The 27,143-nt window shown below is 36.8% G+C and overlaps 1 protein-coding gene across 1 annotated transcript; it reads right to left on the reverse strand.

Annotated features, from left to right (window-relative positions):
* Nucleotides 1-11,228: 11,228 nt before the first annotated feature.
* Nucleotides 11,229-27,143, reverse strand: LOC120526872 (pepsin A-like). The gene is made up of 9 exons (XM_039749991.1): nt 27,088-27,143; nt 25,485-25,635; nt 19,499-19,616; nt 19,151-19,269; nt 15,972-16,171; nt 14,876-14,992; nt 12,464-12,605; nt 11,535-11,633; nt 11,229-11,414 (listed from the first exon to the last, which is right to left on the reverse strand). The coding sequence occupies exons 1-9, from the start codon at nt 27,141-27,143 to the stop codon at nt 11,265-11,267; spliced, it is 1,152 nt and encodes a 383-aa protein (XP_039605925.1). The 3' UTR covers nt 11,229-11,264.

Raw genomic sequence — 27,143 nt, forward strand, 5'->3', positions numbered from 1 at the left:
ACTGCGCTTGGCATTTTAACCCATGTGTCAACAAGATACATTAACAAACTGAACTTACTGAAGTGGCATTTCATCTTTTGTATCCAACTGTATATTCAGTGTCAGAATTGCGCAAATAAGTTTTATTAATTTATTATTATTATTATTTCACTGACACATTTTTTTCAGAAACAATTTGCTAAATTTATTTATTTATTTTTTCCTGTTGGATCACAGGTGGGTGAAGTGTCAGTAATGACATTTCAGCCGACAACCTCAGGGTTTGCAATACAAACCCATAAGCACTATGCCGCATTGATAATTTATTAATAATTAACTTTTTAATTTAATAATTTTTTTTGTAATATCTAATGTCCAAACCACATTTATTAAAGACTGACACTGTTAATCAGTCTGCAATGATTGTTTAATGTAATATATTCATCTACATCAATATACAGTCAAACCTTGGATTGCGAGTAACTTGGTTTGCGAGTGTTTTGCAAGATGAGCTAAAATTTTTAATAAATTTTGACTTGATAAATGAGCGAGGTCTTGCAATACAAGTAGTACGTATACTGATCACAACTGAGCTGATGGTTCTTCTCTCTCTCGCTGCGGGATTGTGGATAATCGTCTCCCATTCTCCATCTGAGTCGACGTGCCTCACTCATATAGTCAACATCCGTACAAGCGTATACTGTTTACTATAGCATGGTGACAACGTGTGTATGTGATGTAAGTGAGAGTCCCAGTTTTGCACCCCAAAACACGACGCTGAGTCTCACTACTTTAGCAACACCAGCTTTATTCAGCTTGAAACAGGAACAGCATGGTTATTTATTGTAGCGGGATCTGCCACTCTCCTATACACAGACACAGCAGTCAGGCAGGGTCGGGGCCAGATTAGTGGCCAAGTAATACTGTGCCCTGCGCATTTATAATGTTCCTGTATTACCTATCAACGGCAGGCGCTTGTAGCATGTCCGCGATCTTTAGTATTTGCTTTTACAGTGAACTGCTACGGTTGCTTCGAGACGCCCTTTCTTCCACCCGTTGGGTGGAATCCCAAAAGAGTTTAGAAACTCACTAACACCAGCCATGATTCTTTTCAAAGGTAAAGTGCTGGTTGATTTGTTTTATGTATTTTAACTTTATATTTTGTATTAATCATTTTATATGAATAGTTTTGGGTTGTGGGACAAATCATCTGAGTTTCCATTATTTCTTATGGGGAAATTCGCTTTGATATATGTGTGCTTTGGACTGCAAGCACGTTTCCGGAACGAATTATGCTTGCAAACCAAGGTTCCACTGTATTACACAATAGCTATTTATTTACCATACAGTGCAAATTTCTTTTCTTAATATACTTTCATAGATTGTATTACTTTATAAAATTCTACAAGTCTCACTCTGTATTAATAATATGACATCAAATTATTTTAAATTGGAGCATGGAACCAGTCAAGGAGTCATATTATCACCAATGATTTTTGCAATTGCCTTCAAACCTTTACACTATTCATCTTCAAAAGCCATCAGAGATAAAGGGGACCATAAGGGAAGTGCTTGAACAGAATACTGTATATTGTTTTATGACATCTTTATCAGGTGCTTTATGTTACAGACCAAAATCTATACCATTAGTTTTTAAAGGATTCAAAATTAATTTGAATAAAAGTGATTTTTCCAGTGAATTCTTAGACACAATAGACCAGGCTGATTAACTTTTCAGTTTTTGTACCAAAATAGTTTACATGCCTAGAGATAAGTATTACAAGGAAACAGAAAGATATCTTTAAACACAATTGTAAGGATGTAAGGAAGGATCTAACAGATTTACTTTAGCCAAGGAAATCAATAATGTCAAAATCAATATCCTCCCAAAGCTATTATATCTTTTTCAGAGCATCCCTGTATACTTAAACAAATGTTTCTTTAAGAACTTAAACTTAATTGTAACATAATTTACCTGGAACTCAAAACAGCCTTGCTTCAACACAGTGACTCTACAGAGTTTATACAACAACATACTGGAAATCTACAGATGTCCACTATCTATACCTTGCTTGGTTCAAATGAATAAAGAATTTTTGATCTTTGTATGCCATGTGCTCCAATACACACTAATTATAGTAAATTTTCCCACAATGCAGTGGTCTCCCATTCAATAAAGACATGGAACCAATCTGTTGTCCATTTCTTTATATGATAATCACTTACTTCAGCCTTTTTAACCTTTGTAATATTCAATATGTGGAAGATGCTTGTGATTGCAAAAGATAGAGCTGTTGATATTGATAATCTAATTGCATCTTTTGAACTATTAACCTCCAAATTTTGTCTTCCAAGTAAACCCTTCTTCTATATACAAATAAGAAGCTGTTTCAAAAGCAAAAAGCTGAACTTTCTGCACTATTCTGCTGTATTCATGCCTAGGGCGATACAGGCTAGTTAGTGTATATGAAGATTCAGACAGCAGGGCAAGATCCATACTGTGAGCAACGTCCTCACGCACTTGCATCGTTAGGCCACATGCTTTAGGAATGTCCTACTTTTTAATGATTTTGGGCAAACTCTTCTATAGCCTTGGATTTAAATTCACTCCTAATTCTTTAATAGCAATATTTGGAGAAATATCAAATATGTGCAATTAATAATTGGTTGTGATATCCTACACCATACGGCTAGCATGTAGATGTCTTTTGGCCAACTGGAAAAATCCCAATTTAGCTTCTGTAACTAGGTGGTTTACTATATTAACTCAAATTTAATAAAAAAAATATTTTCTTTATGAGGATCCGTTGAAAACTTTTTAACATCATTAATATAATTCAATGCCAAGTCTGTTCTTAATTTTTGTTATTCCATCCTTGCAAAAGAGGAAGAAAGGCATCTGGTGCTGCAGCCTGTCAGAGGTAAAATAAGTGACCAACAAGAAGAGTAGCTGAAGAGTGCAGGCATCTCAACTGAAACCCTTCACCTGCGTCCTTGACCCAATACCAACAAGATTTTTCAAAGAAGTATCAGGCGTGCTAATTGACAATATTCTTGACATCGTTAATTCATCATTAGATACGGGGGTCTTCCCAGACTGTCTTAAGACTGCTGTAGTTAAACCCCTGCTCAAGAAAAATAATCTTGACCCCCCTGCTTTTGAAAATTTTAGACCCATTTCTAACCTGCCTTTCTTAAGTAAAATTCTAGAGAAAGCAGTAATTTTGCAATTAAATGACCACCTCAGTAAACATGCTATTCTAGATAAATTTCAGTCAGGTTTCAGAACAAATCACAGCACAGAAACTGCACTCTTTAAAGTAGAAAATGATAGATAGATAGATAGATAGATAGATAGATAGATAGATAGATAGATAGATAGATAGATAGATAGATAGATAGATAGATAGATAGTAGAATGCAGACAGAGGCCATTTATCTGTTCTCATCCTCCTAGATCTGAGTGCCGCATTTGACACCATTGATCACAATATTCTTAGAAATCTCCTTAGTCAATGGGTGGGCCTCTCTGGCAGTGTCTTAAATTGGTTTGAATCCTACCTGGCAGGGAGAAAATTCTTTGTGAGTTGTGGTAATCAAATCTCAAAGACACATGATATCCAATATGGTGTTCCACAAGGCTCTATCCTGGGTCCGCTGCTGTTCTCAATCTATATGCTTCCGTTAGGTCAGATTATCTCAGGGCACAACGTGAGTTACCATAGCTATGCTGATGACACACAGCATCTGATGACTCCGACTCAATGTCTTACTGGTATTTCTGAATGGATGAATAGTAATTTTCTCAAACTAAATAAAGAGAAAACTGAAATTTTAGTGATTGGCAATAATGGATTCAATGAGGTTATCAGAAATAAACTTGATGCATTAGGATTAAAAGGTAAGACGGAAGTAAAAATCTTAGAGGTAACTGTTGACTGTAACCTGAATTTCAGTGGTATTCATCAGACCACTAGGACAGCATTTTTTCACATAAGAAACAAAAAGCAAAAGTTAGACTTCTTATATTATTGAAAGATGCTGAGAAATTAATTCACGCTTTTGTTTTCAGTCGACTAGATTACTGTAATGCACTCCTCTCAGGACTACCCAAAAAAGACATAAATCACTTGCAACGAGTGCAGAATGCAGCTGCTAGAATCCTAACTAGGAGAAGAAAATCCAAACACATTTCTCCAGTTTTGATGTCACTACACTGGTTACCTGTGTCTTTCAGAATTGACTTTAAAATTCTGCTTATGGTTTATAAAGCCTTAAATAATCTCGCTCCATCTTATATATTGGAATGTCTGACACCCTATATCCAAAATCGTAACCTTAGATCCTCAAATGAGTGTCTTCTTATAATTCCAAAAGCTAAACTTAAAAGAAGTGGTGAGGTGGCCTTCTGCTGTTATGCACCTAAAGTCTGGAATAGCCTGACAATAGGAATTCGCCAGGCTAATACAGTGGAGCACTTTAAAAAACTGCTGAAAACACATTACTTTAACATGGCCTTTTTATAACTTCATTTTAACTTAATACTGATACTCTGTATGTTCAAATTATCATAATAACTATTCATAGTGGCTCTAAAATCCGTACTGACCCCTACTCTCTCTTCTGTTTCTTTTTCCAGTTTCTTTGTGGTGGCGGCCTGCACTACCACCACCTACTCAAAGCATCATGATGCACCAACATTGATGGACTGAAAGCCAGAAGTCTACGTGACAATCATCATCAAATCCTTCCGTGAGAACCCTAAATACAAAGAGGACTGTTTGATTTATGTTAGGTAGATTGCCCAGAGGGGACTGGGCGGTCTAATGGTCTGGAATCCCTACAGATTTTATTTTTTTTCTCCAGCCGTCTGGAGTTTTTTTTTTGTTTTTTCTGTCCACCCTGGCCATCGGACCTTACTTATTCTATGTTAATTAATGTTGACATATTTTATTTTCTTACTGTGTCTTTTATTTTTCTATTCTTCATTTTGTAAAGCACTTTGAGCTACATTTTTGTTGTATGAAAATGTGCTATATAAATAAATGTTGTTGTTGTTGTTATCTCAAGAGGATAATACAATAGTGTGAGATGGTGAGCAGAAAACAGTGCTAGCTAGAGCAGCAAGTTAAGCCATGGGCAGTTGTAGTTGTCTTGATTTTATTATGTGTTCTGTTATTATTATTTTTTTTTTCCAAATAAAAGGATTCATCAAAAGGAATAAGTCTGATCCAGGTGCAGTCAAGACGATTGGCTCTTCCACTGTCAGTTCATATTACACTCTTATCAGGGATCTGTGCCTTAACTGCTCTACCCATTTCCTTCACCTTTTTTCTTCTGTGCCCTGTATCCTTTACCATTCTTCATAGTATCATCTTTCCTATTCAGTTCTCCTTTTCATTAAGCATTCTCTCCATGGATTCTTGTTTCCTTTCACTTCAATCGAGTTGCCTTTCTTTAACCATTATGTCAAAAGGATTACTAGCAGCCAAATCTATAATTTGCTTGATTGTTCTTTAGTTTCTTTAAAGATTAGGCAATGCAACTAAGAATAAATAAAATTACATTCTTATCTATGGGTCTCAGCAGGTTTAAAATAGTTAAGAAGTATCATAAGGAGTCAAATGAGAATATTATTTAAGAACCAGACCAGACATGGTCTTCATAAGACTAAAGTTTGAGGTTTTCTTTTTAGCTTTATTATAGCAATTAATGTTTAGTGCACTGCTGTTTTCAGTAAATATTGCTTTTTGATGGCAGTTAGTCTGTGAAATTTCAAAGAAATTCCCAAGAGCAAAATATTTTCCTGGTAACACTCACATTACTCTATTTTAACGAATATGTTATTTTTGTGAAGGTTGTGAAGAACCATGCTTCACATGAGTAGTTAAGTCCTTGGAGAAAAATGAAAGTATATATGTATACTAATACACACTCCTCCAATGCATCTCTGAAAATATCCATAACAAAGAACTGGAAAATAACCTGAGCGTTAGCTAATCCATATTGCATTACTCTATATTCATAATGTCCAGTCAGAGTATTAAAGGCAGTTTTCTATTTGTCCCCTCCCAAACTCGATTAAGATTATATGCACTTCTTAAATATAATTTTGAATAAACTGTAGAGCCAGTAGCTTGATTCAGAATTGAGGATATAAGTAGTAAGGGATAATTTCTTTTGAGGGTAATTCTGTTTAGCTCTCTGAAATCAATGCAAGGTTGAAGACCCCTTATTGAACTATTGGATGGGGTTATAAAACCATTCTGCAAATTTTTCATGACATATTGTTCCATAGTCTCCTGTTCTGGCTGTAGCAAGGTGAAACCCTTCCCTTTTGGCAGTGGAGCCCCTGGCATTAAGTCAAAATTGTAATCATAGCCTCAGTGTAGAGATACTGTAACACTAGGGCTTGCTGTTTATTAAACACATCAACATAACTCAGACTTTTTAGACTGCATCTGGTTCTCAAGCAATTCTGAACCCAGTATGAGCACCCTTGTGTACAGTAATATCTTTGGACTCCCAGTTAAGAGCAGGATTGTGCTTTTGTAACTAACGATAAAAAAGACAATGTTTCTTCATAAAAGATTCCTATTTTGACTGAGAGCAGGGAATTAGTATAATCTAAACACCCAGGGCCAAGGGGATGACGATCCACTGAAGGGACTCAAGGTTTATACTGAAGATGCACTGGAGTGACATGTAAATGTTCAATCCTGGAGGAGCTGATAAAATTCCCAGCTATTTTTGAATCAATCACACCATCTTCGACAGTATTATTAACCATACAAGAATTACAAAAAGGTCTTTGTACCACCCTACTAACCCTGACGTAGCTTCATGGCAGCTTAGGGCAGTTTGACACCACGTGTCCTGCTTCTCTACAGTAAAAGCAGAGTTTTGCCTTTACTCTGTGCTGACACTCACTAATACCTATTGCTGTCTTGCCCAATTCCATAGGCTCCGAAGCAGTCTTGGATTCATTTGGTCTAAAGATGGGTCCCCTTCCTATTTCTGTTCTAACTTTCTCATTGATAGACCTGCACCCACCTTTTGAGCTACCTCTATCACTGCATTGAGTTCGGTACCAGGATTGTGGAAGGCTAACTCATCCTTTATTTCAATACTTATTCCTCATTTAAAAACCAGAATTAGTGCAATGTCATCCCAATGAGCCTTGGTATCTAATATGCTGAACTCCACAAAATATTTGTTTATGGTTTTTGAACCCTAATGACAAGCTAATAATCTGTTAGCTGCTACATCCAAGCAAACAGGAATAGCGAACATTTTCAGAAATTCCTCAATAAACAAAGCCAAGGAAAAGCAGCACTGGTTGTTAGTTTTGGACATTACAGAAGCCTATTGAAGTATTTTTTTATCCAACAGATATTTTATAAACAATATATGTGTCTGATTATCTGGTTGTGACACTGATTTAGGAAGTCCCGACTCTCAGCTCCTGTAAAATGAATTTGATGTGGAATTTGAAGTTCATGATGGGAACTACAACTTGGAGAAGGAGCCAGATTTGAAGAGGCATTGATTACAACTGATAGTTAACTGATTCACCACCCCTGCCAGTTGTTCCACAGATGCATGCAACTGTCCTACTTGTTTCTTTAGGGTTTTCATTTCCCCCCCTGCATATCTCACATGTCTCTGAAAGTACACCACATCTTGGGATCACCCATTTTGGATCCGATCTTTTGTCTTCACTCAGCAAGAAACCTAATATCTAGTTTCTTGAGTTAAATCAGGAGATGCATGCAAAAGGCACCAGAAATGAAAATAAAAATAAAACAAAGTGACCGAAACCCAGACGAGAATACCCAGTCAATAATCGGGGAAGAAGTCGAAAGCCAGGCAAGAACTGAAAAATAATCACAGGGAGAATTTAGGTTTAGAAGGTTTTATCTGCAGATGCCAGTGACCAACTGCCAACTCTGGCCTTTCCAATGTACAGTGCCAAAGACACCTAAATATGTCATAAGTCTCAACCAAAACTTGAAGATAGTATTGCATATGTGACATTAACATGCATCTATTACTCATTTGTACTTATGTAACTACACCTTAACTAGGCTTCTTTGGTCTGAATTATCTTTAAAAAGCATTGGTGAACTGGTTATTTATCTTTGTCTAGCGTGGCAAAATTAGAGCATTTGATATGCTGGTAAATTTATTCACAATTATTCACAGTTATTGTACAATATTAAGAGAAATATGTCTCACTTAAGCCACTTCTGACCATTCCAAAGTGAAGTTATTTTACTCAGCCAAATTGCAGAAATGAATGCTGTTTTGTTAGTGTTATTTCCAAGAAAAGATACTTTTGTTAAGGCCTTGTTACATAGGATTAAATGAGCGCTAAATGCATTTTTGCACTTCCTAGACTAAAGTGTTACCAATGTGACTGTACCAGGAGCTACAATAACCATATTGCCTGATGACAATAAACAGGGGTCTAACTTAGATGTCCCACCCTTCTCACATATTTTGCTGTATTTGTTCTGACAGAGCCTAAAAGTTATAGTTTGAGCATTTTCACCATTTTCTTAGTTAAACGAGTCTAGCGATTCTTCTCTGAGCCTCTCTCTTTAGCAAGGTGTTTATGCCCACACAATTGTCACTCGCTGGGTGTCTTTTGGTGAGTCACACCATTCTCCGTAAACTCTGTAGGCTGTAATATGTGAAAAGCCCTTCTGTTTCTAATATGCTAAGAACAGAATGTCTACTACTAAAATATCAAAGTCGTTTATGCCATTTGTCTTGTCCATACTAATGTTTGGTCAAACAACAACTAAATTTCTCACCCATGTTTGAGCAGGCTACATTCGAACAGACATACCTAATAAACTGACCGCTGAATGCATTTCTCTGTGTATTGTTATTAGTTCACTCAACTCAAAAAAAGGCTTTAATATACACATCCATTAATAATTATAACCTGGTTGTTTAAACTACCTTTAAAGTGAATAATTTTTATAATCACCTCAGGAATTACTGGAAAAGTTTTGCAGTTTTTAATACTGTAAAATATTTGTGCGACTAAGTCTGACAGTTACTTTCTGGTGGTTATGCAGCTGAGTTGCAATGTCAGAGTGATCCACTTTAAACCACAAGGCTACAAGTTTGAATCTAGCCTTAGGCTAACTTGAGTCACAGTACAACTCTATGCCCAAATTTTAAGGATTTCTTGCATTATGATATATACAAGTGAAAGGCAACCTTTTTCGAGTTGCGGCGCACTAAGTCCAAAAAGTTTCTTTCGCAGCGCACCTGAGGGACTGCCCATAAATAAAGTCGTGACGACACAATCAATGGACAATCGCCAATAAAAACAGTTAATTTTACAAGTTTAAAAGACATTTTATTAATAAAGGAATCAAAGGATAAATCTTAAATTTAATTAATGTGAACGTTGAGATTGTTTTTCCAGCACATAATAGATTGATGCGAGGATCAATTTTCGAAAGACAGACGCGCATTTCCTTGTCGATCATTTGAAGTCTCTCATGTTTCTTAGACTTCATTTCCGTAAGTGTTCCGTTATCTGTTTTTCCAACATAATTTTTTTTTTTAAACATGATCTTTTTAATCAACCAAAAGTTCAAAAACACTAGCAATTTTAAATATTTTACAAAAGTTTTCGCGGCGCCTCTAGAAAATTCTGCAGCACCCCGGTTGCCCGACTATATACTATAAATAAAGTGCCCTGAGCTGGTGTTCAACATGAAAGTCACTGTATAATATGACTTGCCCTGAATTGGGTAAGTGGGTTAGAAAATGGATGGGTGGGTGAATGAATGTTTGTGCTCTTGAAGTCTCCCGTGTCAGTTTGAGGCAGCAGGACAGCACTGCATATTTCTTAGACTCCTTCTAGGGCCACTAGAGGGTGCTGATGATTTAAAGTTGCTTTCAAAGGTAGCTTCTGGTGATTTAATTTAATAGGAATTCTTTGTGATCCAGAGGAACTGGCGTTTACACCATAATTTCTGGAAAATTCTTTGTTAAGGAATGTAAAAGTGATTGACTCTTAAAGTCAATTTTGTTGTATGACGCTTTTTATGAATAAATGGAACTCAGATAAATAGCACAAAGATTTGGACTGAAAAGCAATTGTTTTATTTCCTTGCATATGCACGTAAGGTGTACTCCACTCCATTTCAGCATTATTATCTCCCCTTGCCCCTTTTATATCTATTTTAGTGTGCAAATGAAAAGAAAATGGACATGCTGTGCTTATCAGTATGTCATATATATCAAACTGGATTAACGTAAGTTGTCTATTTACTGTATACACTTAGTGTCACTCTTAGACAAGTGGTAATGTTACAGCAGCAATGTGAGAAACACTGAAAGACAGATATACTCATTTGTAAAAGTTGCACTAATACATTGTATTTATGCCTGCAAAAAGCCAATGGTTTAACTCAATACTATAAATATTATCAAACAAATTTGCTTGCTTTATAAATGATCTTATAAACACTTTGCATGCTGAACTTTGATTAAAAAGCAAAGATACAGAGTCAGCAAAACTGATTTGGAGAGAAAGATCAGTGGTGATGTACATGGTCATATGTCTCTCCTCTCAATGGTAAAACCTCCTGGAAGGAGGGGGTGGAGAAATTGGTTAGAGTGGGAGAAAGGGTCTGTTGGTCAGATGAGAACTGAAGAATGATGCACCCACAGACATAAATGACAGTGATATGATGATTAGAAATATACTAGCCATGTAAGCCCGTGCTGTAAAAAGCCTGGGGTCCTAGAAACTATTGAAATCGTCACAAAAAAACTGAAATGTAGAGATGTCAGGTAATTGAAAGGAACAACTCTGGGCATCTCTCTCCTAGGAGGATTCATTTTGCCGTCATGCTTGCATCACTTGTGCATTAGTAAAAGGGACACCATTTTGCTGATGTTACTGGCTAAGTGATTTTGTCTATCTTCTGAGGTTCAGTTTTGCTGACATGCTCGCCCCGCTTGTGTTATTAGTGGCTAAGCGAGTTTTCTGTTTCCTTGGAGATGGAGCCCTTTCCCTGACTCCACCTCTCACTTCCGGTACAGACAGACAGACACACTTCCACGCATAGATGTTTATATATAAGATGAGAAGACATTGTAGCAGAGCATAAGCAATAGAGTCCGAAATGAGTTATAGCAGATAACCAACATAATGTACAGAGATCTTTATTCTATGAAATTAAAATGCAAAAATTACAGTTTCAGTAAGTGGAGTTTTGGGTGATTTTACAAAGAAAATGTGGTATTGAGCTTTAAACAGCGGAGGCCAGTCCAACCATGTTGTTGCCTCTGTCAAAGATGGCATAGTACTCCCTGATGAAGACATCTCCCAAGATCCAGAGACCACCATTGGCAGATGGCAGGTTCATGCCCTGAAAACCACTAGTGCAGTATCCATTCATCTGCAAAGTATCAAATTAGCATGTTTAGGGGCTTTGGAGCAAACATGAAATTGCACAAATAAATATTAGGCCAACCCAGTGGTGCAATGCCAGTTGCCTCAGAGTGTATTTTTTACTCACCTGTCTCACATAAGCGGAGGCTGGCAGGGTGTATTGGATGCCGTTAAGAGTGAAGGTAACATCAGGCATGTTGGGAATGTTTCCACAGGTGATGTAATACTAAAAACACAACCAGAAAACAGAAGATGTGCTCATGAAAACATCATCATGATGGTAGTCCTCAGAAGATGCAGCATTGTACTGGAGCCACAAATAATTTGCTTTTATGGATCAAGGAACACAATTCTAGTCAGATGTGAACCCAAGGAGATCTTTTATTACTGACTGGTAAGCCAAGAAAATGAGTCAAAAATAGCCTTAGTGCATATGGCAAGGACACGAAGCAGAATCTCTGTCTTGCTATGAAATAAAAAATGGCTACGTTATTCACTTAAAAGTTAAAAGTAAATAACGTCTGCATTCTGTTTATGATTTATACTCTGTGTACCGAAGTTGAAGATCATCCATACTACCTACTATAACCTTTAGTAAAACCACAGAGGTCTCACACTGTTTGTACCAAAATGAAGTTTTCATACTGTGTAGTACAAAGGCAAGGAGAAGTAGAGAAAGTATTCTGTTTGTTAAGAAGGTAATCTGAAAGTATATTTTCCTTTGGTGGGTCAATATATTTACAAGTCAGGCCGGCAACACCTAACAAGGGGGACACGACTGGCTCAAGACTTAAGAAAATGTGCCTGTCGAGTTCTGAGGTAAAGGCTACAGAAAATTATTGGAACTCTTTAAAAAGGACAGATGTCCAAAGAGTTTCCTAAACCAGTGCTAACAAGACAAGTTATGTTTGCTAGTTCTCTCTTGGTTTATTCATAAGTATTGATTTAATTCTGATGTCCTGTTTTATTTGATAAAAAATTTGACATATCTTTTTCCATCATTGCCCACAGTTACTGGTTTAAAAGTGGAAGTTACAAAGCACTTATTGAACTCACATCATTGTTATAGAGTTGAGCACCAATCAACTGCTGGATGTATGAGATTTCTGAAGGAGGACCAGCAATCAAGGAAGTACCAGAATCCACAATGGCTCCACAGCCCTGAGAGCAAGCAACAACCTGTCCGTTGATCATGACACTGGTAAGGATGAGAGAGAGGGAGAGAGAGAAATGGAGATAGTTGTCAGAAAAGTACTCGATGAAAATATCAATCTAAAACATTACATGTGTTTTCTCCGGGGGCTTCGGTTTCCTCCCACAGTCCAAAGACATACAGGTTAGGTGGATTGACGTTTCTAAATTGGCCCTAGTGTGTGCTTGGTGTGTGGGTGTGTTTGTGTTTGTCCTGCGGTGGATTGGCTCCAGCAGACCCCCATGACTCTGTGTTTGGATTCAGCGGGTTGAAAAATGGATGGATGGATGGATGGGCATTACATGTGTTCCACATGGACAATCCTAAGCTTAAACAATTCAATCTGGGCATTTATTGATGCGTTTTCAGAAGATTTGGTTAATTCACCTGTCTACAGTTCATGAAAAAGCTCCCCAGTAATACCCAGCACCCTAGTGATTAAAGAAATTGCTGATGTATCACACAGATTCTTTGGGAATGTGACAGATCAAAATAATCTCGCGTGTAAAAACTAAGCAACATTTTTTTTTAACTGAAAAATGTAAAGCTAATGAAAAGTCTGGAACACTGGCCTTTAAGAATTATTCTCATCCAGTGTGACAAACAGATCAGCAGTCAGATGCCTACTGATGGCCAGAAATTGAAGTCACGTCTTTCACATGTCGCATGAGCATGTTCTGTTTTTTTGTTCCTGTTTATGTTTTTCTACCCAGAATTGATGTTTTTTTCATCCCGATCATTTATTCTTTTAACACAATTTTGAACTGCAATTACATTTGTACTGTAATTTTCCTGTATACATGAATTTATTGTTTTGTATGCATGAAAAATTATCAAGTCTGGGTATCACTTAAACATAATTACTAGTCTGCGCAAAAGCAAATTATATTTAGCATGGCAATTAGTTACACATGACTTGGTGCCTGCGTGGTGCACACTGCAATATGCTCATTAATATGTCACTTGGTCAGACACAATTTTGTGAACATTTGTGGTTCACAAATATCAAATGATAAAATACCATTTTTTGATATTTTATGTTTTATTGATTTTTGCTGAATCAGATTCTGATTGTGGGGATTTGTCTGTGGTTTGCCCAGCACCAAAACAAGGAAGCCATACTACAACCAAGTATTCCGTGATGAATGGCTTAAGGATTATGAATTTGAATACTGGATTAAGCATGAGCCAAATAACAATTTTATGGTTTTTATATTTTTCTCATTGATACCACAAGAGGCTTTAGATTGACTAGAAGAATATTGCAGGACACTCTTCTTCACTTAAGAAATTGTTAGCCACTTAGGTGGTTTGACACACTGCATTTTTTGTTACAACAAATGGCACATCACACACTTTAACAATGCTTTTAGTCCAGATGCCTCAGTTTGTATTAGCAACATTATTTCAACTACTTCAAGCTAGAACGTAGTACTCAACAAAGTTGTCCCCTATCACCGTTGCTTTTTGCAGTCGCCATTGAGTCATTGGCTGTTTACTTTCGAAATGCATCAGAGATGAATGGGATTTTACAATATTTATTTATTTCTATCATTTAACATCTTAGCTGCAGTTCAAGTAGTAACTAAACATTATCTTCTGTAGTGCCTTTCTTCCTCTTCCTGACACTGCTTTACAATAATGTAGAAGTTTTGCCATATTTTCTTAAAGTGAGGATGGGTTGGTAAAGTGACTAGCTTGTGGTCACACAGTGTATTTATTACTAATGAGAACTAAATTAACAACCTCTTGCTTTAGATCCCAGTGTTTTAGCCACTAGGGCTCACTACAAATAAAGCTTTATTTTATATGTTGCTTTTCATTATTAAAAGAAACAAAATGTACTTTATATGTTAAGTTTTCATAGAGGAAAAAAAAAAAACAGTATGAGCACATCCAGGTTAAGAGAATCACAACCTGCATGCAATCTGACATTTTGTGGGTTGTAAAGTAGTGTGTTAGCCATTGGCCCTCCTCCTGGTCACTCACACCCTGTACAACATGTCACTGGCTGGTGGGCAGTATACACCCTTTCATAGTACACACTTTAAAAAGTACACCACTCATAATATGTTTATGCCACACACTTTACTAACCATAATTATTTTTGCTCACATTTTGATCGCATTTATAAATAAATAGGTAGTGATTGTAAGATATATCAGGAACACCTTGCACTCAGCTCCCCATAAAACTGACTTTGGGAATTTGTTTTGGTCAGGTATATCAGTCTGAATGAAAATAATAAAAATGTGTATCAGTTAAAATGTACTTACTTCTCCATAGCAATCTGCCAATATCCTTGGACAGTCACGGGAATCCAGTTAACTTGTCCAGTGTAGTAAGCAGTCTCATACCCACCAAAGGTCACCACACTCCCACTGGTTCCACCCCTAAGAAAGGGAAGAAGACAAATTAGGTCTCAGTCAGTTCATGTGATGCTCCTGACACCAAATCTGTAATTAATTCATTGCCTTAGAAGCATTTTTACTTAAATTATGTTTATTTATAAAAAAGAAGGGTAACACTTTACGTTAAATGTCCATAATTACACTGTAACTACTATGTGATTACCTATATAAGTACAGTGTAACTATGAGTTATTACTCCATACTTACTGTGTAATACAAAGTAACGTTATAGTTAATTACTCAGTTGTCATTGTTATTCCACAGTTTATATAATTACAATGTAACAAATTATCACTGATCCAAAACAAGTGTACTTACATATAATTACATTGTATCTGTACTTTCAAAATGTAATGAAAACATCAGGGTATGTAATTACAACTATGTAACAGATGTTCCATGGTCTGGGCAATTTTAATGGAGAACTGCATTGATAACTGCATAGGTTTTTCATGCTATTTCAAGATCTTTTCTAAATGGTGAAAACACCTTTGCAAAATGGTTAACACTTTTTCCCAAAATCTAGAGGGGCACCTTCTTGACATGTTTTGCTTAAACAAGCATTTGTCACATTCTTGTAGTTGTGTTGCACTATTTATTGTTGAATTTTTTGGGCTATTATTATACCCATCCCTAACATAATACTGCCAAACTTCCATCGTTCAATCAAGGTACACAAGGCCGCAGAGCCTTTCCAAGCATCACTGGGCACAAGGCAGGAAACAGCCCAGGATGGGGAGCCATCCCATTGCAAAACCCACTAACAAACATACCAGTACAGCATTGCAATAGAGTGGCATCCAGTGACAGGCTTGAATGTTTTATCTGCAAACATGGGTCCCTGCCAGGCAAAGTGTATCCATTGACTGTGCCAATTGCCAACCATGAAAAATACCCACACTTATTTACCTTAGTGGTCTTTCTTTAAATTTTGCTGAATGTTGCAAAGAATTACACTGACCTGCTAAGGTAGAAGGCAAAGACATCTTCGGTCACCAAGCCCTGGTTCATCATATTGTCAAATACTGGTGTGGCTCCTGATGCAGAAATGGAAGGATAGGCAAGACCAAGGATGCCATCAAAGGGACTATAGTACAAGAAGGTACCAGGCTCGGTCTCACTCAGGCCAAACATCTGGTTAGGATCAGCAACTCCTGAAATCTGCAAACAACAACAACATTACTTATTATGGAACACAGTCACAGAGGTGGCAACAGTTAAACGTCTCCCTCATTCACTGTAAACAGTATTTCACATTAATCATAAATAAAGAAATTAGCATAAATCATTTTAAAATGTTCACTTGATAAAATTTGAAAATTCTTATCTCATTGATAAAAATGAAGAAAAGAAAATTAGAAATTAACTGAAAAACTTTTGTGAAAGGATGGAGCAATTTCATCAGGAAAATCACTCTCACCAGAATTAACGCCTCAGTTTGTGTGTGAGTGTATTTTAAACCAATTACATACAAATCACTTTTCCATTGCAGAGAGTGATTTATATTCCAATTTTGCTTTACGGTCTTCTTGCATATTAGAAAAAAATCCCAAGCACAGCACAAAAAAAGGAATCACGTAGAGATTCCAAAAATGAATCTAGGGCATTTTGTTTACTCATTTATTAGCACAGGACCGCCCGCAAGGAGACTAAATACGACACAAGCATCATCACTCATGGGAATCATTTTGTGTATCAAAATAGAAACAGAATTAAGACATTTAAAGCTTTGCCTAACAGCTTGTCTTAACTTCAGATGATGAATTCAGTTACGCCATCTCCAAAGTGCACTGATTAATAAAAAAGCAATCTTTAGTTTGTATAACAGCTTTTATTAGTATAAATCATTCCAAGATGCTAAACAAATACAAAGTTAAAGTTTATAAATGTTATTTATAACTTGAGCTTATGCTTGTTAAGATGTGTGACTCACTCCAAAGGCAGAGGTATGGATTGGACAGCATAGTCTTGGGGTTTAAAGTCCAAACCTTCAGCCACCAAGCCATGTACATTTTTCAGCTAGCATAAATTAGGTTTAATAGAACCACATATGCTAAACTTTTTAGGATCATTCCAGTTTTAGAATAAAGCGAACCTTGGATGGTGCTGATGCCTTACTGGATCTTTGAATCCCATGGCCAGTCATTGTTCACATGGATTATGAATCTTCTCCCTGTGTCTGTGTGGGTTTTACACTAGGTACTCCAGTTTTCTTCCTACAACCCCCTTTGATATGAAAGTTTGGGTAATTGGTGATTGCAAAATGATGCATATGTGGGACGTACAATGGACTGGCATCTGGTCAAATGCTGTCAGAACAGACTCCAGCACCCATGGCCATAATTTGATTGAGCAAGTTTGAAAATGCCATGTGTGTTATACACAATCAAAAATAGATATTTGTGGAAAAACAGGTCATGTTACTGATTGTCAGAGCAAACTACCAGGCACTGAAGATGCCATCAACCTTTTAACACATAATATAAGAAAAGAGCACCAAAATGCATGGAGATGGCTAAAATGCATTTGAAAAGGTTGGTTGGGCAGTCTTACATATTAACAAATGGAGAGGAAGAATTTGACAATTGTGGCTGTCTCACCTTGTTAGCCACTGCCAGTTTTACTGTTCTTTGAAAATCTTTTAGCTAACCATGCTGTCTTTACAGGTTTATATGGTCATTATACCAAATCAAATCGTAACCTCAGATCCTCAAATGAGTGTCTTCTTAGAATTCCAAGAACAAAACTTAAAAGAAGTGGTGAGGTGGCCTTCTGCTGTTATGCACCTAAAATCTGGAATAGCCTGCCAATAGGAATTCGCCAGGCTGATACAGTAGAGCACTTTAAAAAACTGCTAAAAACACATTATTTTAACATGGCCTTCTCATAACTTCACTGTAATTAAAATCCTGATACTGTATTTCCAACTCATTATAATAATTATTCATGGTGGCTCTAAAATCTGTACTAACCCCTACTCTCTCTTCTGTTTCCTTTTCCGGTGTCCTCTCAAAGCTACCTTGATGTTCCAACAATGATGGCTGGATTAAAAGCCAGAAGTCTGTATGACCATCAACATCAAGTGACTCTGTGAGAACCCTAACTACAAAGAGGACTGTTTCATTTATGTTAGGTAGAATGCTCAGAGGGGACTGCGCGGTTCTGTGGCCTGGAACCCCTGCAGATTTTATTTTTTTCTCCAGCCGTCTGGAGTTTTTTTTTTATTTGTTTTTGCTGTCCACCCTGGCCATCGGACCTTACTCCTTTTCTATGTTAACTAATGTTGTCTTATTTTAAGTTCTTATTTTGTCTTTTATTTTTCCTTTCTTCATTAGGTAAAGCACTTTGACCTACTTTTTGTATGAAAATGGGCTACTTGAATAAATGTTGTTGTTATTATTATTGTATGTACAGAGTACGATGAAATTCTTATTGCTGCTAATCAACATTCAAAAGGTCACCACTCTTTGGTGCCATGATTAGTGAGTATGTCTACCTTACCTTGAAACTTCTGTCTTCCTTACGTGTTATATCATTGCAAATAGAATCTTGCAATATTATATTCTGTTGCACACTTTGATAATGTTTTTTTAACTATATTTTTTGCAATAACAAATGGTGTTCTTACTACTGCATAGTATAATGGTAATAAATTAGGTACTTTGCATTTTACTCTGTGTTCTTTGCTTATCAAGGAACAAAACATGTGTTTGTTTTTTATGAGAAAAGTAATCGTTTCAAAGTTGCCTGGTAGATAGCAACCCTGGATTTGTATATTGAATGAGTAGCTATCTAAGTGGAGTTTGTATGTCTTTTTCATGTCTGCATTGGTTTTTCTCCTGATATTCAAGCTTCCTCCTACATGCCAAAAACATGAAGGTTAACTTGAGTGGTGTCCTATAGTTTTGAATCCTTATGGGTTTGTATAGATGTTGTGTTCTCTGTGATGTTTCATACAATGTTGGTTTCTGCTTTGAGCAGCCTGCTCCCCTAAGTCAGTTTAGGAAATAGGTGCATCGATAAGTTGGAATGAGTCACTCGTGGACATTCTGAATAATTCCTTAAAGCTTCAGGCTATTCATATCCCATCAACAAGACAGGCTCTATTTTGAACATCATAATTTTGTATGCCATACTTACAGTAAGAGTATCATATGCCAAAAAGCCAGTCATGCTTCCAGTGCCGTAAGCAACTTGAAGTGCGGTGTTCAAAGCACTGTATGTGGAAGAGAGACTTGGGTTGAATTTCTGATGGTTAGCTGGAAGAAGGAATAGAATACATATTAGTAGCCAGTGTTACATTGTATTTCAAATTGTCCAGTTTTGCATATCTGTTGATATACTTAATTATTACTTACACTATATATATAATATATTATATAACTTAATTATTACTTATATACTTAACTTATTATTTAAAAAAAGGTCTAAGAATGATAATAGCAAATCAGTGCTCATGCCAGAGGTCTATAATGATAGAGTACTTACAACAGGCCTGGCTGCTGCAATAGATAGAAGGCACCCACAAGTTGGATGATCCAGTATCCAGAAGAACCTTGAAAGACTGGGGTGGGGTTCCCAAAGTGATGACAGCAACGTACTCAATCTGGAGAAACAATGCAACAACTTAAAATTTCAGTGAAATCCTTGGCCTTTTCAAAACCAGGTTGCTAAAATATGAAAACGGTACGTTATAATTAAGGGTTTGGAAATAGTGACCATCATGTTATTTGCCTAACTCTTTTGTTTAAAATGCAGAAATGAAAGCATTTGTGAATAACAAACAAAAGTTAAGTCAGACAATTGCTCTGGAGACTGATTTTCTAAGAGCATCTAAAGTTTTTGCAACTTTGTAAAGGAAGGAGAAAGACATAATAATCTGACAGCGTAACATTTTTTGAATGTTCTGATCATTTAGTAGTGTCACATAGAGTCGTTTACAAGAAACACACCTGGTCCATACTTGCAACAATAAAAACACAGTTTATTGGATAGTGAAAGGGCTGCAAATAAATTTAAATTAATTCATTGGCCCAACCCAACCTATTTAGAAGCAAAGCCTGCATTCATTGATCATTAGGAGCAAAAATGAGTGACAGAGTGTCACGGAAAAGAGTGTACATTTTTACCTCATTCAACTGAGTATTATAAAGTTAACAGAAGCAAAACATTTAAAGCTGCACAGCAGCAGCAGATCTGGCAGAGTGAGCTTTCATTTCACATCCACCTCCATGTTGAGTTTGGCAGGGGTTTTGCGGCCAAGAACAACATGTGCCTTCATGTATGTGGATGAGAGGTACGAAGATGTATCAAATAAGTAATTATCTGCAATAGCAATTTCAATTTCAAATTACAGGGTTGTCTCTTTCCTTTCCTTTCTTTTCAGAACACTTGAATGTGCTGTTTCTTACCAGATCTCTTCCTTCTTTGTACAGAATGGATGGCTTGATACCAACTAGTCCGACTTCAAGAGGAACCACTCGACTGAGAAGGCTCTACTGACTGTGGTCAACCAGCTATGACTTGCTAGAGCTACCAACATGTCATCGGTCCTGATCCTGCTAGATCTTTTCTCTGCCTTCGACACAGTCAATTGTGACATCCTTCTGGCCAACCACTCTAACACAAGCATCACAAGGACTACACTCAGATGATTTGAGGACTACATCTTGGGCAGATCCTACAGCATGTCCTGGCGAGGAGAGTTGTAGAAGGCACTTCAGATATGTACAATTGGTGTCCTAAGTATCAATGCTGGGTCTTCTTCTTTCTTCTCTGTATACAATCTTGTTGGGCTCCATCATCCAATCCCATTGGTTTTCTTATTAGTGCTATGCTGACGATACAAATCTGTACCTGTTGTCCCCCAGAGGACAACAAAGTATTGGTTAGAGTCTCTGCTTTGTTTTCTGATATCTCAACTTTGATGAAGGACCACTATCTATAGCTCAACCTGACAAAAAAAGAGCTTCTTTTGATCCCGGCCAACCAGTCTGTTCAATTCCCCATCACTCTACAGCTTGGCTCACTGTCACTAATACCTGCCAGGTCAGTACACAAATGTCTTTCTCCAACCAACTACTGTTTCTTGTTCATGCAGGTTTGCGCTGTACAACATCCACAAGATCAAACCTTATCTGATAGAGTATGCAACACAAGTTCTGGTACAGGCTTTGGTCTTGTTGCGTCTGAACTACTGCAGCTGGCCGGAGTACCCAAATATGCTGTTTGGCCGCTACAGATGATCCAGAATGCAGCAGCCCATCTTGTATTTAACCAGCTGAGATGGGCAATTGTCACTCCTATCTTCAGGTTTCTACACTGACTCCCTATAGCGGCACCCATCAAGTTCAAATCCCTGATGCTTGCCTACAGAGTAGTCAGTGGTTCAGCCCCTGAGTATATGGATACAATGATGAAGTGCTATGCTCCTTCTCACCCACTCAGGTCTGCCACTAAGCAGCATCTGGTGGTGCTTTTTTTATATTTTTGGTTAATTTCTTGTTTAAGTTTAATTGTGATATTGAATTGAATCTATGATAGTAAATTATCAGTTATTACATCTCTTCACTTGTGGAAATCACTTTTTCTTACCTATCCTATTGCACTTGCTCAAAAAACAGGCTGAGCCTAATATTACTCAGTTAAGTGTACCTCTTTTATAAGTCATTTTGGATAAAAGCATCTACCAAGCAAATAAATGTAAATGTATATATGAAGACACATGCCCAAATAATTTAATCCTCCATAATTTTTAAATATGTGTCTTGGGACACACCTCAGGTTGTCATGACTAATACTACAGTACATGTTCGCTGTTAAAGTTTCTTCAAGTATAAATGGCTGAAATTGGCCTCCTTCTCATTACAACAGCGTTTCTCAACCTTTAAGTATTTGCAACCCGAGTTTTCATAACAGTTTTAATCGTGCCCCCTAATGTTGTTTTGAAAGAAGCCTACTAATACTAATTTGTTCTTTTTTAATTAATGATATATCATAGATGCACATTTTATTATACCTACTTAACTTTTATCGACATTTATCTAACTCTATATTTATTTTTCTAGTATCAGAATGTAGTTTAATTTAATTTGTTTTGGTTTCAATAGATGTATTTTTCTTGTTTTCTTTTTTTCATCTCTTTGGACCCACCTTTTTGTTCCTTTGCGCCCCCCTAAGGGGGCCCGCCCCACAGGTTAAGAACCACTGCATTATGACACTAAGTTTTATTTTTTGTTGTTTTTTTGCCTTACTGGGTTCTATGCTCTTCCCTGCTCTTGTTTTAAGGAATTAATCAAAATCTTAGTTTTCTCTGCTTATGTAAGCATTTTGCACTAAACCATCAATTTGGTGTCTTCCCTGTTCTTTAGTGTTTCTGCATTTCACTCTTTATTCCTTTAATGCATTTGTTTACAGTCTGTGTGAATTTTATTAGAAGTCTTTTTTTCCTCACCAGTTAATTCAGTAACATTTTAAAATGGGGTTACCTAGTTACATCTATTAATTGACTACAGCAATATAGCAATACATGGTCTTAAGACTTGAAAAACACCAATGATGACACTTTAGAATTGAGGCTATTTATAGTACACATATTAATTACTTATTGCATTGTTGCAAACCTTAATAAAGTCTTAATAAGCCCTATTTACACTTCTAGGTCTCAATGGTCGAATCAGAATTGGTGAGGAAGTCTGATCCAGTGTCTACGGAGTTCACCTTACATAGTCTAAATGTGACCTGAGCATTTATCTACACATCAAGCTTATGTGGAGTATATGCATAGCATGTGAGTTGTGATGTAAATTAATATTGTTTTTATCAGTATGCTGCTGCTGGAGTATGTGAATTTCCCTTTGGGGATTAATAAAGTATCTATCTATCTATCTATCTATCTATCTATCTATCTATCTATCTATCTATCTATCTATCTATCTATCTATCTATCTATGACACGGGCAACACGGATCCCTGTATGATTTATCTGTTGGTGTTTTTTGATTTTCTACATTTTAGAAGCAGATTTTTCAAAAAAAATATAATAAGTAAGCAATTTAGTAACATTTTTTTTCTTGATGCCTCAATGACTGCTTGCTTTGTCCTCGAACACTACTGTAATGTGTTACAGGATGCAATAAAATGATACATTCAAGTTATATCCTTGAGCAAAAATCAGATCTGACCGTTTAAACCTGGTAATCAGAATAGCATCAGAATTTAGTGCTATGTGACCAATCACAAAAATCAGATGCCACGTGCCTAATCTAATCTCTGCCAGACATGTGAGAAATTTGATATCAGTACATATTGGAGGGGTAGTGTAAACATGTCTATGGACAATGTGCAACTTTTTATAAATCCTTATATCCATTGAGAGGCATGTGTGTCAGAGGACCCCCCCTCACAGGCTCAGTCGTGGTATGTAGTAACCTGCCAAGACGAGAGGGGGCACTACCATTAACCTTATCTTCTCCTTCTTTCCCCACAGTTCCAAGAAGCTGCCCACTGAAGGCATTTTAGTCCAGCTCCCATAAAGCCACAGGTGTCCGGAAAGGAGGCCTCAATTACTGGCTAGAGCAACCTGCTGGACGGAGCTAGAAGTGACTGAAATTGATTTCTTTTGTTTATTGAATTCCTGCATATGGGAAGCACGCCAAAGAGGGATGTTTCTTTTCTCTGACTTTTTCGTTTTCTATGGACAATAAAAGAGGCGACCCAGTTGGCGCACCAAACTTTCTTTTGCTATCTGCAGAAACTGTCATTCCCGCACCTGGTCACACCATTGTACACATATCTTCACTTATATATTGCTATTATAAAAAGAAAGGATTTCCATCAGTCTTTCCCAGATAAGGCACAAGCTTGAACATATAAGTTGTTTTTCTCATCTTTCTAGCTCTTTCACAGTTCATAAAATCATTACGTATTTTCTAGCTGTCTTTGTTATCCAGCAGCTTATTCAGAGTTATCCAGACTTGTGCAGTTGTGGTTGTGTTTGGGGTTTAGGGTGATGCAACACCTTATACTGGTCAGAGTGGTTTTAATGGGTTTTCAATGGTCACACAATATTCTATTAAAGGGATGTGCAAAGTGTCAAGTGTGAAAGTACAAAAACAGTAACAGGAAAATATCACATAGTACTATGAAAAACATGTAATGTTAAAATTAGTTTCAGTGAAAACAGTTGTAGCAAAATGTTAAAATCCACCTCTTAGCCATATATCATCTGTTGTATACGGTCATATCATGCTTTTGCATTATGTTAGTTTTCTCTAACAATAATTATTTAGTGCCTGATTTCACCATCACTCCATCAGTTATTTTTGTTTTGACTGTGTGAGGCTGCAAGCCCTAAGCAGAAAAGATGAATTCCTATTGGATAATAAAGCCAAGGTTGCATCAAACCATCTCAGCCTATCGGGCGCACTTACACGTATCAGCCGTGCTGAGCTTGCATTAGGGAGAAAAATATTCTGCGTTATTACCCAAGAGAAAAAAGAGCTAAACACATTGCAGAAAGGAACAATGTGGTTCTTGTTTTATTTTATTTTTTGCATGTACTTTTATAATTTTGCACAGTACTCGTCAAATCCTAAACTTCAGCCTTTTCTGTGGGTAACCAGTAAGGATCAACAGGTACACTGCCTGAAAGTGGAGTCTAGTGAAGCATTCACTACAGAAATAAAGGAGATGGAACACATGATTTTCACCTCCATCCTCAATAGATGATCGACTGGCTGTGGCTAACCATGCTCTTTTTATTTTCATTATTGTGATTGTTAATTTTTGTATTTTTTATTGGTCCTTCAGGTTTACTCTTACCAAAACTGTTTGTTTAAAATAAATCGAACAACAACCATGGTTAAGAACAACACTGAAAAAATCACTTAGTATATGTTTGAGGATACTGGCCACATCAGTGATTCAAAGGCTTGTATTTGTTTCATGATTTATTTTCCAGATAGACAGGCTATTGCACACATCTGTTCTTTCATAAAGTTTTGCTGAATGTGTGCCTATGATTGGTCTATTGTGCAAATAATAATTCTCAAAGCTACAACTACAGGTCATCCTTTTTCCATTTTTCAATAGCAGTCCAGTCACAAGGATGTACTGATTTGTTTCTATTTTTTGTCTTTCTTTCATTGCTTTGTGTTTTAGGGTACATCTCCAGTTTCATTTAGAGGTCGATACGTAACCGCTGGGATGTGTAACAATAATTGTAGTCTGTAGATTACATTTTATCTTAGTGGTGTACATTATGATCTAATATAATGGAGATCTTTAGAGACAGTTTGCTTTTCAAAAACATTGATACAAGTGTAATGCTCTCCACAAAAACTATTTTGTCATTTACTGATTTTCAACTAAATATATCCTATATTCATCAAGGATGTTAAAAATTGTTTCTGATCATTAAAGGAAATAGTAGAACTTCCAGCCAGCAAATAATAAAGGTGAGAGGAACACTTACGTCCATGATGTTTGCCATGGGCTCATTAAAGGTCTGGGCATACATGGAGTACTTGGAGGCCAAATCATATGGGTACTTCTTCAGAAATTCTTCCAACAAGCCTTTCTCTTGAAGGTTGGCACGAAGAGATTTGGTTTTCATCAAGGGCAGCCTAAAGGGGAAAATATGGGGATTCTAAATAGACAGAAGGTGTCTTGCTGTTACAATGTACCATTAATAACTTCTCTTGATCTTTAATTCGAATAGGGTTTCAGTCTGCATAGAAAGCTAAAGCATTGAGCAAAGCCAAAACGTACTGCCTAAAGCCACCCTGTTCCCCACAACAGCTTCACATGGCTGACTACTATACCACCAAGACCAAAAGCAGTGAACATACAATGTGTTGGCTATTGCTCATCTTCATTATCTAAGCCTAAATGCTCACTTGTTTTGTTACATTTAAGATTCAGATATCTTAGACTTCCATCCATCTTTCTGTTTTCTAATGAATTGTTCATTTAAGGCTCACAGAAGGCTGCTATCTATCCTGTGTGAGGTGCCAGTCCATTGTGGGACATGCTTAAACCCACACACACAGAAATAACCAAATCTGTGCATCTTTTAATGTGGGAGGACTAACCACACCTCAGGTCCATGCCATGTTTGGATGTGGTTTTAGGACATTGCTAACCATTTTACCACAATGCCATCCCTGTTATTGTTATTATGATGATTCTTACTGCCATCTTGTTGTGGCTGATGCTGTCTACAAACTAATTATGTTATTCATCTGATAGAGTAAATTTCATTGCAAATCTTGGCTAATGGGTTGATGACTAAAAAGTATTAATGATTTCTTTAATGTTTAATAATTTCTCATCATTACGTAATAATTTTCTTGGCTGGAAGTTTGAACTTGCTTTTAATGAACCTCTTATGTGAGTCAATGGCTCATTATTAGCTATAATCAGGCAAGACCAAAGCACAATGCTTGTAGCCTACAGCTGAGTGATGCAAGGGCTACTGCACAGGCTCTATGGACACCACCGTGGTGTGGATCAGCAGGCTGATGAAGGTTTCAATTAGCTACATAGAGGAGTCAAAAGATATTTGGATGACTCCATTTCAGGAAACAATTTATCAGCCAGGAGCCCTTATTTCTAATTCGGCGGGATTTTCTGTAATTCTACACACATTTTCTTGCTCAATATGCCATTCCCTGTATCTTCTCACCATATAAGAATGTTACAAAAATGTGAATACTGTAGTTATTACCTGGCTCACTTAGAATGTCAATGTCCTTTTAAAATGATTAAGAGCAACACAAAGTAATTATACTAACATTAACATTTACCGGCACTATATGTACACTTTTAATGACATTGGCAATATTAATTGTTCTTCTTAGGATTGTATGAACTACCTTTCTGACAAATTACATGGATCTAATTAAAGCACACTGTAAGGATTAAAATATGCCATGCCTGGCCTCATCTTAATCTTTCTTGTCCAAAATAAACACTTCTACATTACCACATTCTGATTTCTTAAGTAAATGTGAAAATAATCTGAAATACATTTACACTGACAATCTTCATTTCATTCCCATTTTGGAGCTACTTACCTGATCATACACTCTGAGAGTGTGACCAAGCCGAGGAACAGAAGTGCCCACTTCAT

Source organism: Polypterus senegalus, chromosome 3 (genome assembly GCF_016835505.1).
Source record: "Polypterus senegalus isolate Bchr_013 chromosome 3, ASM1683550v1, whole genome shotgun sequence".
NCBI classification, from domain to species: domain Eukaryota; kingdom Metazoa; phylum Chordata; class Cladistia; order Polypteriformes; family Polypteridae; genus Polypterus; species Polypterus senegalus.

Bases quoted from the DNA above. Each gene is read 5' to 3' on its own strand.
- LOC120526872 (XM_039749991.1), bottom strand. From the start codon at position 27,143: ATGAAGTGGGCACTTCTGTTCCTCGGCTTGGTCACACTCTCAGAGTGT. The intron at 14,993-15,971 runs GTCAGTGTAATT...TCCCTTTCTTAG, and splicing joins TTTGCCTTCTACCTTAGCAG to GGGTGGAACCAGTGGGAGTG. The intron at 11,415-11,534 runs GTGAGTAAAAAA...GATACTTTGCAG, and splicing joins CCTCCGCTTATGTGAGACAG to ATGAATGGATACTGCACTAG.